This window comes from Helicoverpa armigera, chromosome 5, assembly GCF_030705265.1.
Source record: "Helicoverpa armigera isolate CAAS_96S chromosome 5, ASM3070526v1, whole genome shotgun sequence".
Taxonomy (NCBI): Eukaryota; Metazoa; Arthropoda; class Insecta; order Lepidoptera; family Noctuidae; genus Helicoverpa; species Helicoverpa armigera.
The window spans coordinates 7,261,983-7,276,926 of NC_087124.1; the positions used below are offsets into that span (position 1 = coordinate 7,261,983).

At 36.2% G+C, this 14,944-nt stretch overlaps 1 protein-coding gene across 10 annotated transcripts; it reads right to left on the reverse strand.

Annotated features, from left to right (window-relative positions):
* Positions 1–707: 707 nt before the first annotated feature.
* LOC110370954 (serine/threonine-protein kinase mig-15) lies at positions 708–14,853 on the reverse strand. Of its 10 annotated transcripts, none has more exons than XM_064034913.1 (22): positions 14,545–14,853; positions 14,286–14,351; positions 11,966–12,173; positions 11,706–11,882; positions 11,362–11,593; positions 11,155–11,283; positions 10,828–11,061; positions 10,680–10,753; positions 10,516–10,600; positions 10,276–10,399; positions 9,815–9,835; positions 9,619–9,715; positions 9,416–9,545; positions 9,021–9,147; positions 7,459–8,409; positions 6,254–6,376; positions 4,347–4,737; positions 4,036–4,256; positions 3,639–3,829; positions 2,534–2,672; positions 1,849–1,985; positions 708–1,780 (listed from the first exon to the last, which is right to left on the reverse strand). In XM_064034913.1, the coding sequence occupies exons 1-22, from the start codon at positions 14,608–14,610 to the stop codon at positions 1,522–1,524; spliced, it is 4,182 nt and encodes a 1,393-aa protein (XP_063890983.1). In that variant the 5' UTR covers positions 14,611–14,853; the 3' UTR covers positions 708–1,521. The 10 variants fall into 10 exon arrangements, with proteins under 10 accessions (XP_063890983.1, XP_063890985.1, XP_063890982.1 ...); XM_064034915.1 differs by having other exon boundaries at positions 4,347–4,554; positions 9,021–9,165; XM_064034912.1 differs by having other exon boundaries at positions 2,546–2,672; positions 9,021–9,165.
* Between the last annotated feature and the right edge of the window lie 91 nt (positions 14,854–14,944).

The window sequence follows — 14,944 nt, forward strand, 5'->3', positions numbered from 1 at the left end:
AATGTAGTTAGGGATATTGCTGTAGTGTAGAACTGCAGAGAGTGATTAATATAAAAAAATAACCAGCCAAGGGCAAGTTCAACTCATGCAGGTAGGGTTCATTTCTCTTATCTAATTAAACGTTGTGCATATGAGCCCCTAAAGTATATCTGTAAAGTGTAGTCTCTTGAGACTGCTTATTGGATGATAGAGCCTGGTGAGAGACAGCAATTTCAGCAGTTCATAATTAAAATATTTAATTGTGTATAACAAATGTTTCAAGAGCATGTAAAGTATTATTTTTGAAAATCCAGACTTCATCATATTCAGATCTTTACTTACTTTTAAAAACATAGAATCGCGCACGAAGGGTTCCGTACCATATTATTTAGAAAATGAGCAAAAAAATCACGTTCGTTGTATGAGAGCCCCCAGAAAACAGCCCCTAGAAATACACAATCTGTGAAAAATCCAACTCTCTATCACAGTTCATGAGATATAGCCTGGTGACAGACAGATGAGCGAAACAATACGGTCCCGTTTTACCCTTTGGGTACGGAACCCTAAAAACCAATGTCATCTTTTTGTGCCCTTCTTGTTGAATATATTAGGGGTATTCTAATTCACAAAATATCCTTACATTAGTTAGACAAGGGTGTTTTTCAATAAAAGGACAAATATTTTTTAAGTTTTATTGGGCTAAGGTATTTGAAATAAAAGTCATCAAATATATACTTTCAATATGCACAGTTATATCTTTATACATGTAAATAATATAGTACATAACAAATAAATAATAAATATTACCAAATTTTTAGGATTTATCCATTAATAAAAAATGTAGTTTGGTGTGATAATTATGATACAAAGTGACTTGACTAAATGCCAATTTGTTAAGTGAACAAACCTTACATAATATGTAAATTGATATATAATTTTACATTAACTCTAATTGTTTTTGTTGAATGATTGTTATAATTAATTATAACCTGTCAGACATGGCATTTTACTTTGTTAATATGTATCATAAAAATAATTATGTAACCAATTAATAATATCATCACCCAACTATCTTAACATTATAAACAATATGGCATATATGAATTAATAGTTGATTTCAATTACATTTTCTTTAAGAAATTATCAATTGCAACATAATAATAAAACCTAAGCACATTAACTTACTTATGCATAATTGTCAATATCAAAACATTTATTCTAAAGGTTATTGCTTAATAATATAATATTCCTTAATAGCTTGTAATGAAAATTATCATTCATCAGTACAAAATGCCACATTTACTAAGAAGGTCCTCGAATACTTGAATGTAAATTATTTTGTGGATTGTCTTTTGAGCACATATACTAATTTCTGTCACTATCACAAGTCTTTGAATTTCGAGTGGCCAAAGCACATGATTTTGTTATATTGACTAATCTACTGGCATTATCTTGTACAGTACGGGCATGCACTTAGTAAGGGACGCCGTGCGGTTACAATCACAGATGAGCGGCGCGCGCGACGCCTGCCGCGCCCCTGCACTACCAGTTGGCCATGCCGGGCTTGTTGAGCGTCATGAAGTATATCTGACAAGAGGAACCACCCTTGGCGGATGAGAAGAACACTTTATCATTGCGCTCACATAAGAATTTGAGTCGTTGTGCTTTCTTGTGCATAAAAACGCCGTCGAGATGACCGGTTTCAACTGAACGAATTTCAATCGCTTTATTGCCCCATCCCATTATCTGTCCTGTGCCGATGTAGGCTACTGATGTTGGCATTTCACCCCACTGAAAGAAGACCAATATACATCAATTAAATTTTATTAATATACCTGTTTTGGGGTTAGTAATGAGGTGAAAATACAAACCTGGAGAACAATGTTCTTGCTTACTCGTCCATATGTGTTCACGTAAACTCCTTCGTTATCGTAGCATAATAACAACTGAACTCCATTTGAGTTAGGAAGCGGTACAATGCAGTGTGGGACGATAGCTCCTTGTGTCTGTAAACATTGAATATGAAACAGATTCAGCCTTACTTATAAAAATCAACAAATCATCTTCTGGTCATTGTTTTAACTAATTACTACTTAAAGCTTTAAGTAGTGATTAAATTATTTTGACCTATAAACGTTGCTTAAGCATGTCTTAAGTAATGAACAGATAATGACATAAAAACATACTAATTTCTCAACACTACCGGAATGTTGGTAGCTTAAAAAAATATTTGTCATGAAAACGTTGTGTAGTGGCAACAATGGCATCCGTAAAATATAAAATTAAAAAGTTGAGCTGTCAATAAACCGGAAATGAAAAATCAGCTGATAAGAATCCAGCCATTTTGCTAATTAGTGGGTTAAACAAGGGTGTGAGGCTACTTAATTTGACAGCTCATTTAAGACATTGCTAAGAAAATGATTTAGTTCAGCCACATTTATAAGTAAGATTTTTTCTTAAACACCCCTTAAGTATAACTTATTAGTTTATAAGTAAGACTGATTATGTTTAAAGTGGGACCTTTATTCTAATACATACTTGTTTATTTACTTACATGGTTACTTACATGCTTTGGAATATATATATCGTAAACTGTGGCAGTATCCAAGTCCACAGCATGAAAACCATCTGCTGATCCGTAAATTACTTTCAGTCTTGTGCTGTCTTCTATAGTCAAATCAACTAAAAGAGGCCTGGAAATAAAAAATAAGCTATCAATATTTATAGTTTGATAATTTCATGCTACTGTATGCGTTTTATGAAACAAGAAAAATAAAACCGAAGAATTCATTACACAAATTTATACAACCATAAAAATACAAAAAATAACTAAAAAACCTAAATCAGAAACTACAATTTTATTTATTTTAATCCTAAGATTTTCCAGCAAAAAAAAAGTTGACCGACTCTATAATGCTTACACTGCCAGGTATTACACTGGTCAACAAATTATAATTTTTTTTTTGGTGCAAAGGTGAAATATACAATTTCTTGTAGGATATTAGATACGTAATCGAAGTCCAGAACATAAAGTTGCACTAGCACGCAGGGATTTAGAGATATACCCCTCCTAAAGTACCAAAAACGCGTTTTTTTATGAAATTTGATGTCATTTTTTGGGGACAGCAGAATTTTATAGGAATTTCTAACTAAAGCATCATATAGTACTACTTTCCCCGCATTAACCCCATTTTAATTTATATTTTTGCGAGTTTTATTTCCCGATATATACCATTTTATAACTAAAGTGGAGTTTTTTCATACTAACAGGCCAAATGAAATATAGGGAAGATCGAACTATCGTAGCTGTATACATATTTCATGAAAATTTAAACTCTTAACGTTGGAAATAAAAATGAATTTCAATCGGGAAGAGTGGTACTATATAATGCTATAGATAGAAACAAAAAAAACTATTTTGCTGTACTTCAAAAAAATCGTCAAATATCGTTAAAATCGCGTTTTTGGTACTTTAGGAGGGGTATATCTCTAAATCCCTACGTGCTAGTGCAACTCTATGTTCTGGACTTCGATTACGTATCTAATATCCTACAAGAAATTGTATATTTCACCTTTGCACCAAAAATGCTGTTGACCTGTGTTATTAATAAACATTGTCAACTATGGTATGGCAGGTGTCATTAGTAAAAAAATCATACCTATGTTGCAGTTCCCCAAAGTTCTTAAAGGCCATGAATTTGTGATATGGTTTGGGCGCCCACGCGTAAATCTCGATGGAGTCTTTCAAAGCAATAACAAGAAACTTGATTCTTTCGTATTTGACGATGCGGAAATGTACTGCGCCTTGAAGTTCACCGACGTTTATCCAGCCATTCCTCCTTTCGGCTTGCTGTAAAATTACATACCTATTTGTTATTAAACATATGTACGTTGGACTTTATTTTTAATGTTCTTTAAAAAGACTTACAGGGAGTTTGATTTTTGTATATATCTTTATATATATTATTTTTATATTGTTATTTGTTAGTTTTGGTTAAAAATTGGTTGCTTAACTTATTTGTTATTCTTTTGCAATAAATAAAAATCGAATCTTACGTCACTAAGGCCGTCGGTGCGCAGAATTTTGGACTTGAGCCAGCTGAGATAGTATACACGCACACGATTCTTCTTTCCAGATACAGTCACAAGTATATTTTGTCCTTCTAACACTTCCATTTGTTGGAAGCGGCGTCGTGAGATCAATTGGTAAACTTTTCCTTGACCTGATCGGTCCAAAAGCATTAAACCATTCTCGGTGCCAATAAGTAAATTGACTCCTGTAACATTAGAATTTAATTTAGTAATAACCTAAATTAATATATAGGAAAACTCGACGATTTATCAGGCGTATACATATATTTGCTTACCCCACAATGCTGCGCAGAGTATCTCCGAGTTAAACCTCTTCTTATATTTCCGGATTTCGGGGGTATCGGAAGAGAGGTCATGGCCTGTCGGAGTGACATTGACGTTGACGTGGCTCTCACGTCGCGAAGCATTGCCGCCGGAGCCGCCGGTGCCTCCGCTGCCAGTGGAGCCCGCGCCGAACCCGAACGTGAGGAACGAACGCTGCTTCTGTTGCAAGGGAAGGAACTGTTGTTGGGATCCCACAGACGAGTTCGAAGGGGATTGCTGTAAGGGATGTGGGGAAGCCGCGCCAACCACGAACGATTTGGACGGCGTCGATTGAACTGAGGATGGGGGAGGATGGTGATGGTGATGGGACAGAGGCGTGCCTCCGGCAATGGCTTGCCTATACTGGAACAGAGAAAACACAGAATATTATTATAAGCACTTATATGATATAAGGAATATATCAATCAAATAAATATGCAGCACATTCAGCCGCAGCATTAACCGTGTACATTAAATAAGTGATGGTTAGTCAAATAAGTCCATCTCCCATTGATTAGTTATCATTTCAAATACAGTTGGAAAGTTATTAGCTTGATGGCTATTATCTACTATTCATGACTAAAAAAATGTGATAATGGACATGATATTGCAGCAGGCATGAACTCGCAATGTATGCTGGTAGATAAGTATGCATTCGATGAAGACTTGATTATGAACTCTGACTTTGACTTATTCAAAACATAAAATCAATTATTTTTAGTACTTTCATCAACTGCGTTTTTTTATGTTTACTAAACAAGTTTTTCTGTTGATAACGTAACACAGTTTTTATTGTATAAACTGCAGCCGTATATGAGCTATGTATATTAGCAATTCATTAATCACCCGTAATACCTCTGCCGTAGTTACAACTGTTATTAAGCAGCCCTTATATTAACTGGACTACCTTGAAAGCTATTAATAATGTATCGATCTGCATTCGATGATCAACAAAACAATTCGAACATAATGAAAGCATATCTAGAAAATGCATAAATATAAGGAAGAAGTGAAATACAGATCTAACTTTCAACAAACAACAATCTATGAGAACCTTAAGCATTTCCTCTTGCATCAATTCGTTTCGTACTTACGCAGTGTTAACAGGTGTCTGCAAACCGGTCGCGCAGTGGCTCCAGGAAGTTTGCATGATTGACAACCATTATCACATTAATACGATAAACCAAAAGCTTGAGACACCACACAGTCATGATCCGGAACAGGAGCTTCCAACGAATAGCTTGACACTCCATCATATGTGACAACCTCACGGGTTATACATTAAACACGGTTTCGTTGAATATTTCGTTGGTTTATCTGACTTTGCAATAATGGTTACGGTTACATTGCAAATTAAAAGTATGTGAATACATTTTGCATAGATGAATATATTATGAAGCAGCTAGCGTTGGAAGCACCGTCGTTATATTTAATTATGAATACAAATCATGGCATGTTACTAGAGATCCCGTTAAAATAACCCTCGAAGCTGTGTACGGTGAAATGCCACTCAATAACAAAATCAACATAAAAGACAACACATACGATTTTACTGGTATGTTTGATGACAATAGCAACCAGTGTAACTAAATGCAAACCAGGGAATATCATGACAATTATAGTGATCAAGATTCCAAAGAGAATAAAAGCTACACAGGTTTTGAACGTACCAACGCTTTTGCTCTGGAATCAAGCTCACTTTAGTCTTGTCAAAATTCATCCTAGGATTGCTCTAATAAGTACGTTTTTATTATGTATTATAGTTCGAGTATGCGTATGATGTTATATAAAATTTAAGAAATTAAATTGTTTCCCAACAGTTACTTGCGTATGATTCGATAGGACATTTGGGTTGACATGTAAAAGCATATAAACATACCTCTTCGCTCGTGGACTTGTCATGTCGTGGAGGAGTGGTCGGCTGTCCAGCTTGGCTCAGCAGATCGGGTAGTACGGAGCTAGTGCGAGATCCACTTCCTTCGTTGGTGCCGCTTGATCGACCCTACATCCAATACAATATTTTATAATATTCTGGAAGTTCACAACTTTTAATTATTATTTTAATCAATGGTTATTCCTATATGAAGCCTATTTTTTTTTGTAATAATAAGCCAAAAGTCAAGTGTAACAATTCCATAATTCTTATGAGTTGCAGATACTTTAAATACCAAAGAACAGCATTCCAAAAATCATTTAGTCAATTAAGTGTAATAATATCCAAATAACACAAGTTTTACAAAGTATTTTACACAAAAATCATACTAATAAACCTATGTTACGTGTAACTTAACTCCAAACTTAGACAAACGTTTAATATAATGTATAGCAATATTAATATATTGGACAATAACAGAGCTCGACATACAACGGCAGCCAACATGCAAGTAGTAAAACACATTCACAAATTGATGATTGTTTCTTGCCAGCTTCTGTGATATGTCGTTAGGCAGCATTCCTAAATGGTTAATTTTCAAGTGTGGATGGCATAAGTACGTATCGCATATATTTTGCAGTTGTTGATTTCGTGGCAGGAAGACGGTATTCGCGTTTAGACAATGAATTCAATGAACGGGTTAGTTAGAGAATTAATAATGGGTTGCATTAATACACATGTTAGGTGATGAAGCTGTTAAGAGGTTGTTAAAACTAACGTCATATTTTTTCTACTTTGTTAAATTCTTACTCACTACCTATTTGTACCTTTTGTCTTCCCAAATAGCAACTCAACTAATACTAGTATAATTCTAATAAAGAAAAGAATTATCACGCCAAAATGTAAGACGTGTGAGCAATATCTAAAACCAATGTTTTCCTTAAGTGATACATAGACAAAGTGGGTCATTTTAGTATAAGTATAACAAACAAGAGCTGAATACCATTCCCATACATTTAGGTAATTATTATTGTTATAGGAACCAAAACCACTACAAACTAAATACAAAACAGACAGATCCTTTATAAAAGCGTCCATACATATGATATATTATGTAGTTAGTGAAAACCATGTTAGAAAACCAAACCCACATACCAAATGTAAGTATATAATATTATTAATCAAACTATCCTGAGCTGGGAGCAATTTACCTGATCCTGAGCGAGTACCGCTTCCTGCCCACAACTTGACATAAGTTCTGTATGCCGGTTATATTGAGAGTTTCTCCGGAATACTATATCCGATTCAGTCTTTTCTCTGCGTGGCTTCACCACGTTGTCTTCGTTCACATGATCTATATTTGATTTCTCATGTGTATTTGCGGTTAGGTCGGGCGTGCCGGCTTTTTCGAATGAGGCGCTACTCGTGAAGCAAATGCTCGTTGCTGGCGAGTCACTGTTCACGCTGCTCTGCCGACTCGGTCCGTTGCTCTCGCTATCTTGTCGGATAAGGGCAGCAACATTTTTGAGGGCATCGATAGGGTTGCTGGCTGCAATTTTTCGATCGGGAGTTCTTTTCTTTTCACTTTTTCTACCCTCGGCTTGAGCCATCTTTAAACTATCATTCGTTTTTATGAAGTCTGTTAATATGGGCTCTCCAGCTGAAGGTTTTATAACTTGTTTGCGAGAATTGTTAAAGATTCCACTTGATCGAAGTTGTTTATTGACTCCTACTTGGCTTTCATTTTTTGGAAAGTATATAGCGGAGTGACGTGTACTAGGCAGTGGAAAGAGATCGGAATTTTCTCTTCTGAAGCCGCGGAAGAATCGGTTGGGAGAGTTGACTTCGGAATCAGGCTCTTTCTTGTATTTCAGAATATCAGCTAACTTTTCCTGCGTGGACTTGTCGGCGGGTTTCTGCAAAAGCTGCTTGTGTCGAGAAGGAGGAGTAGCTATAGCTTTGTATTTAGACCACGCATCTTCCATTTCTAATCGCGACTGACGTTGTAGCTGAGCTCGCTTTTGTTCCGCATCTTTCGATGAGTCATGCTTTTCTTCTTTCTCAGAATTCTTTGAAGGGAAAAATCGGGCGAAGTCCCAATCCTTGAGTAATACTGCTTCATCAACATCAGACTGCCTTTTATCGTTGTCGGTATTCTCTCTCTGATGTTTGTCAAACATGCCCGATACAAAAAGTACATATGAATGATAAAAACCAAAGTGACAAAAATAACGTAACAGCAATAATTAATGCTCACTGATCTTACTTTGGCGTGAAAACCATTCGAAATATAAATTAGTGCATTGGTTTTACATGGAACCCCCACGCTGTCAGTTGTAGCGTTGATAAGCCACACACAAAATACTTATCACAAATGCCACACAAATAAATCCCAGTTGCAATGAAAATGTCGATGACAAGTAAAATAAAACAATATGCAATTAATACAACAATAATGACAAGATATTTCTATTATAGGTAAGTAGTATAAATTCATTGCACCTGATAAATATTTATCCGTAAAACAAATGTGGTGATAAATTAATATGTTACAGATGTAGCAAGAGTAATCGATATTATTGTATGCGTTAGATATCTTAAGCAATATTTTGCTCATGTGTACACAGAGAAGGGGCCATGACTTGAGCTTTGTTTACATGTGACACTGTGTGATGTCAGCAGAACAATGATAGAATTGAATGGAGTATTTTTTGTGTTGGCTGTTTCGTCTATTATGCTGGTGTGATGTTGTGTAATAGTGTAGGCTACTCACCCTCTTCATGACGAGCGTGCGGTCGGCGTGCGTGTCGTCGTCGTCGGGCGTGGGCGGCAGCGGGCGCGTGGGGGCGCCGCCGCCCGCGCCGCCGCCGCCGTCCTCCGACACCGCGCTCAGACCTGGCCTGTAACAGAACTCGGGACTGCCAGACAAACGCAACGACGCAGGAGGGGAGGGGCAAACAAAATGTGGTCCACAAAAATAAATGCAAATAAAAAATTAAATAAAAGAATTCAATGGTTAGTTACATTTACACAGTAGGCAAGCAAAAAATTCGTAGGGATAATCGCCAAATATTCGAATAAACTAAGTCTATGTTCGGCTAATAGAGATTCTACTAAATGCTCGTACTGATCTTTGAGTCATAAAGGTTGTAGTTGTCTCCTACTTACAGTGGCTTGGGCGGGTCGCTAGCCAGGAGGGTGCCATCATTGCGTACCCTTCCACCACTCTCTTCGGCGTCAGAATCGCTATCAGAGTCCTCAAACGCCGGTTCTGGTTGGTTTCTCTCTACTGGTGGTCCTAAATTACATAAAATTTTTAAAAATACCAAATAAGCAATCACACTACTTGTGTTCAAATGGTGAAAAAATACCTTGACCATTAGTGGGAGCGCGAGGTGGCCTGTTCGGCGGCTCGTTACCAGACACGACGCCAAGTTCGTTAAGCTGAGCAGCCAACTTGTCCAAATCCTGAAGATTTGAATAAAAACATTAAAAACATCTAGGCGCAGACCCAAACAGTATAGCAACACAAAAATGATAATAATAAACGCCACTCGTACTACCTACCTCTGGCCTTCTCGGTGGAAGCTGCAGTTGCAGATTAAATCGGATGTGCAAAGAAAGTTAACAGCGTGACATGAAAATAAAAACAAAAAGCTAATAAAATTAAAGGAACAAATAAATACATGTGATAACGAAATCTGCCAACTTCTAATTTAACAGAATAAACCACGTTGTAGTTATATTCAGTAGAATGTAGCAATGAGACATTACCCAGGACAGTTTCACTACCTCTGGATAAGTTTAAACAAAACCTTATAATATTAAAAAGTTCTATTCAGAATTAGTGAAACTGACACAAAGTTTGCTAAATACAGACTAATGCCAACAAACACATAATTACAAATAAACACCTCTAGCTTTCAATAACTCTGACTGATATAGTGAACTTGTCAAAAAGTACACACATAGCCGTAGAGAAGCAAGAATCTGATTGGTACCAATAAAATTTGCATAGCAAAACGTACCATAGGTTTGAACATGTGATGTGAGCCGCGTTGCGGAGGCTGCGGGCCGCTGGCCGGCGGCGTGCCGTTGTTAGAGCCTGAACTGTTCGATGAGCCCGAAGACTTTGGTGTTGGTGGAAGAGGCCTGCAAGTTCCACTTCTATATTAGCAAAAAGCTAAGCACGATCATTGTTAAATATCCCAAATGTCGTTTAGTAGTTACAAAACTAGACGGCAAAATTAAACATGAATAATATTTACCTATATCTGTTAGGCTGCTGTGCCTGTGGGTCTGGTACAACAATCAGTCTTTGAGGTATAGTCGGCCTCGCCGGCGGACCTGGCTCTGTGGCGTCAACAAAAGCTGGGTTAATCAACATCACAAAGTTATTGAAAAAAATTAAAAGGTTAGCATGTTATATTACCTGGAATCTCCTCGCGTTCCTCTCGCTTGCTGTTGCGTTTCGGTGGAGGCTGAGGTTGCGGAGCTTCAGCAGGTCTGGTTTATTACAGAATTTTAATATCATATATTAGTTTAAACGCTAAACCAGTTGAGCTAGAGCGATGACTAACCTTGGGCCTTCCTGGATTTGTTGGAAGTTCCTGCGCAGAGTGTCGCCGCCCTGGTGCGCGGCCGCGTTGTGCACGATGGACGAGGGCTCGCCGGCGACCGCGTTCTCTTCTTCCTCTCCCTCCGAGCCAGAGTACTTGTAGTCCTCGCGCACCGAGTTGTCCTGCTTCCGTTTCTTACATCGGTCTATATGATCCTTCAGTTGTATTCTTACCTGTCTCTCTGTGGGTTGGTCTCTAAAAAAAGAATTTAAATACACGATTTATTTTGATTGTCTATAAAAATCTAGGAGTTACGGTTACGATAAGTCCTTATTAATAATGATTTACCTTATAAATGCATGTTTCAACAGCTGTTCAGTGTACGGCCGTTGATGGTAGTCTTTCACCAGTACAGTTTCAATGAAACTGTGGAACTTTTTAGCCCATTTCTTGGACTTAAGACGAGGCGGCGGGTTTCTACAATAATTACAAAAGTTATTAGATCCCGTCTAGAAAGTAAATATGCAGCTATGGCAGTATACAATGAATTTATACCTTGGAATGAGGAAAAGAGCCCTCATAGGGTGGAGATCACAAAGTGGCGGTTGACTTTCTGCCATTTCAAGTGCAGTTATTCCGAGCGACCAAAGGTCAGAACGATTATCGTAAGTTGCATCGGGGTTTTCATCGCACGCGATAACTTCGGGTGCCATCCAGTATGGAGTACCAATGAAAGTGTTTCTTCTTCCTATAGTCCTATCCAGTTGTGCTGACACTCCAAAATCCACTGATGACATAAATAGTTATGAAATTAAATATAGGTATGTAGCTAATTAAGGTAAGTTTTAGTTATAGAACATGAAATCAGAAATAGTAGTCACGTTTGTTCATATACATACCAAGTTTAACTTCAGCATTGTCTGTAAGCAAGACATTTTGTCCCTTTATGTCACGGTGAATAACTTTATTGGAGTGTAAATAACTGAGACCTCTTAGGATTTCTCTACAGATGTATGAAATCCATTCTTCTTTTAATGACTGCCCCTTAGTGGACTTCACTAAGTCAGTCACAGATCCTAAAAATACAAAGCATAGTAAAGATTTGTTTTGTATCATTAACATTATACAATGTGCAAGTTTTGACACAAGAAAGACATACCAGCACCACAGTACTCCATGACCAACCACAGTTGGTCATCCTTTCCAGGCGGGCTCTTTTTGATAAAAGCACCATAGTATGTGGCAATATTGCGATGATTAGAATACTTTTTCAGCACATTTATCTCAAGCTTTATCTCTTCCTCCTCATCTTGTGTGACGTCCATAACTTTGATGGCAGCAAGTTGCCCTGTTTTGGTGTGGCGCCCCTAAAATATGCAATTTATTATATTGTGGCTTGTAGATAGATAGATATACTCTTTATTATATACACCTTGTATTGTTCTACTTTGTTGTTTTGATATTGCTTTTATATTTTAGACAAATTTAAGTTTATTTATAATCAAAATCAAATCAAATCAAAACGTTTATGAAAATGTACTAATAAGACGATAATTGTATAACAAGAAAATAATTATTAAAAGCTGTATCTTGATGAAAACTGTGCAATATTAATATTTAGTCCTATTATTATATCCATTTGTGTAGGTATTCTCATTCTATTACAGAGATCAAATTAAAGGTTCCCACACATTATGGACACTAACTTCTTCAAGCTAAATAATGCAAACTCTTCACAGTCCCCAGGTTTCAAACTTTCAAAGAGACAATTTTTATTAAAACTATTTGGTATTTATTTATTTGTTTGTCTGTTTCTACCATTGTACTTTTAATGTGCAGGCAGATTGGGTTTTGCATCTTAAAGCATAATATTTGATAACAATAATGCAGCTAACACAGCTAGCCTTGAGAAAAACACTCATCATTCCTTTCATATGTAATTTTAAAAACATGATGTGCTCTGTTTAAACACATTTCTATATAAACACAAATGATGAGCATAGATTGTTTACACTTTAGTACATATGTACTGTATAAAAAATTGTGAGTACACAAATGGGAGCAGTAACCTTCTTATCTACCAACAATTGTGACTGGATAACTATTGTAATAACTTCAATGTTTCCAATGACTATTCATTTCATTACAGTTAAAGATCCTACAAATGTTGAGGACTTTTACCAGCCAGTGCAAAACTAGAAAATGCCTGTGTCTGATGAAGAAAGTACAATCATACAAGTCAAAACATTGTTGCAGTAAAAATACTAAAACAGTTTGTCATGTTTGTGTTAAAATAATAATTGGTACCACTGTTCATTTGATTGACCAATGAGTTCACAAATGCATTTCAAAACATGTTTGTTACCTTGATGAAATGACTCTGTTTTTAATATGCAATAGTAAAATAAATCTGTCCAAAATGATACTTTTTGTTTTGCTTGACTTTTTTAATATAAGACAATAATAAAACCGGCCAAGTGCGAGTCGGACTCGTGCACGAAGGGTTCCGTAAATTACAGTTAAATCAACCTATCTCAAAAACTATAAGAGATACTTTGATCAAACCAAAAATCGTTGAAAGAGTTAATTAGCATGCATCACCTCTATTTTTTTTAGAATTTTATACCCGTAGTTATAAAAATAGAGGGGACATACTTTTACGACTTTGAGAGCTGATATCTCAAAAACCGTTCACTTTAAGAAAAATGTTTTTTAGAAAACTTTATATCATTTTAAAAGACCTTTCCATTGATACCCCACACGGGTATGTACATCGAAAAAAAAAATTTCATCCCTCAGTTACATGTATGGGGGGCCCCACCCCCAATTCTTTTTTTTACTATTTAGTGTCATATTTTTGTAGCGGTTCATACAACACATATTCCCATCAAATTTCATCACTGTAGTACTTATAGTTTCCGAGTAAATCGGCTGTGACAGACGGACAGACGGACAGACGGACAGACGGACAGACGGACATGACGAAACTATAAGGGTTCCGTTTTTGCCATTTTGGCTACGGAACCCTAAAAATGATTGTTACAGATTGTTTTATAGGTCATGTTTCTTGGACAGGCTTTTATCATTACAACATACGGGCAAGTGGTTATCATTCAATTCTGGAAAACTAATTATCCATTTTCTTATATACTTGGAATTTATATAATGTAATTGATAAAAAGACAATAGTACAAATGTGATGAAGACAATAGTCAAAAAATGCTTCACTTTAATTTACTGGATCTTGACTCCATTGATGGGAACTAATGAAGTTCATTGACATTAATAGACAGTACTCTTTAATTGTAATGCTTTCATTGGAGCCTATTAAGTTAATTTTTGTAACCCTGCGTCATGTATTACCACAGTGTATGTAGAACATGAGTAAGTCCAATATAAGCAATCAATTTAATTACTAATAGGCGTAGTTATGTGTGTATAGCTTATTAATGAACTGTCTTTGATAAAATAATACATACCTTGTATACTTGTCCATAGGTGCCATTTCCGACCACTTCTATGAGTTCAAATATACCAGCAGGATCCTGAAATGATACATAAATGACATGAAATAGCATAAAAAGATTATTATGCCGTTTCAAGTAAACCTTCACTTATGATTCACGCCCTGTGAGATCATTGCCCTTTGATTACTTTTTTCTGCAAGTTTAGGGGGCCTCCGGGTTCTAGGTATAAAGTATTTGTTGTTTTTAATAATAGTTAACTTTAAAAGTTTACCTTTAGAGCGCTGAGGTCAATGTCGTCCAATGAACAATTTACAGACGGTGCCAGTTGATGCGCCATTTTGACTATATTGTCACACACGAAGACAAAGCACGAGAACCTCACATCAATATAAAAAGCGTATAAAACACCTAAATTACGACATTGGCATTAAGATTATATATTTTTTAATGTCGCACGATTAAACAATTTATAAAATTCATTGTTTACACTTAAAATTAAGTAAATTACAGATACACAATTCGTCGCTCACACACCCGGCAGGGATGCCAGCACAGATTAGTTAAAAAATGTGCTGCCATATCAATTTATTAATCGTGAATAACAGATTATACTAAAATCATTAGTCAAAATGTTAAATTAATTTAACATATTTGATTTTACTATCATAATT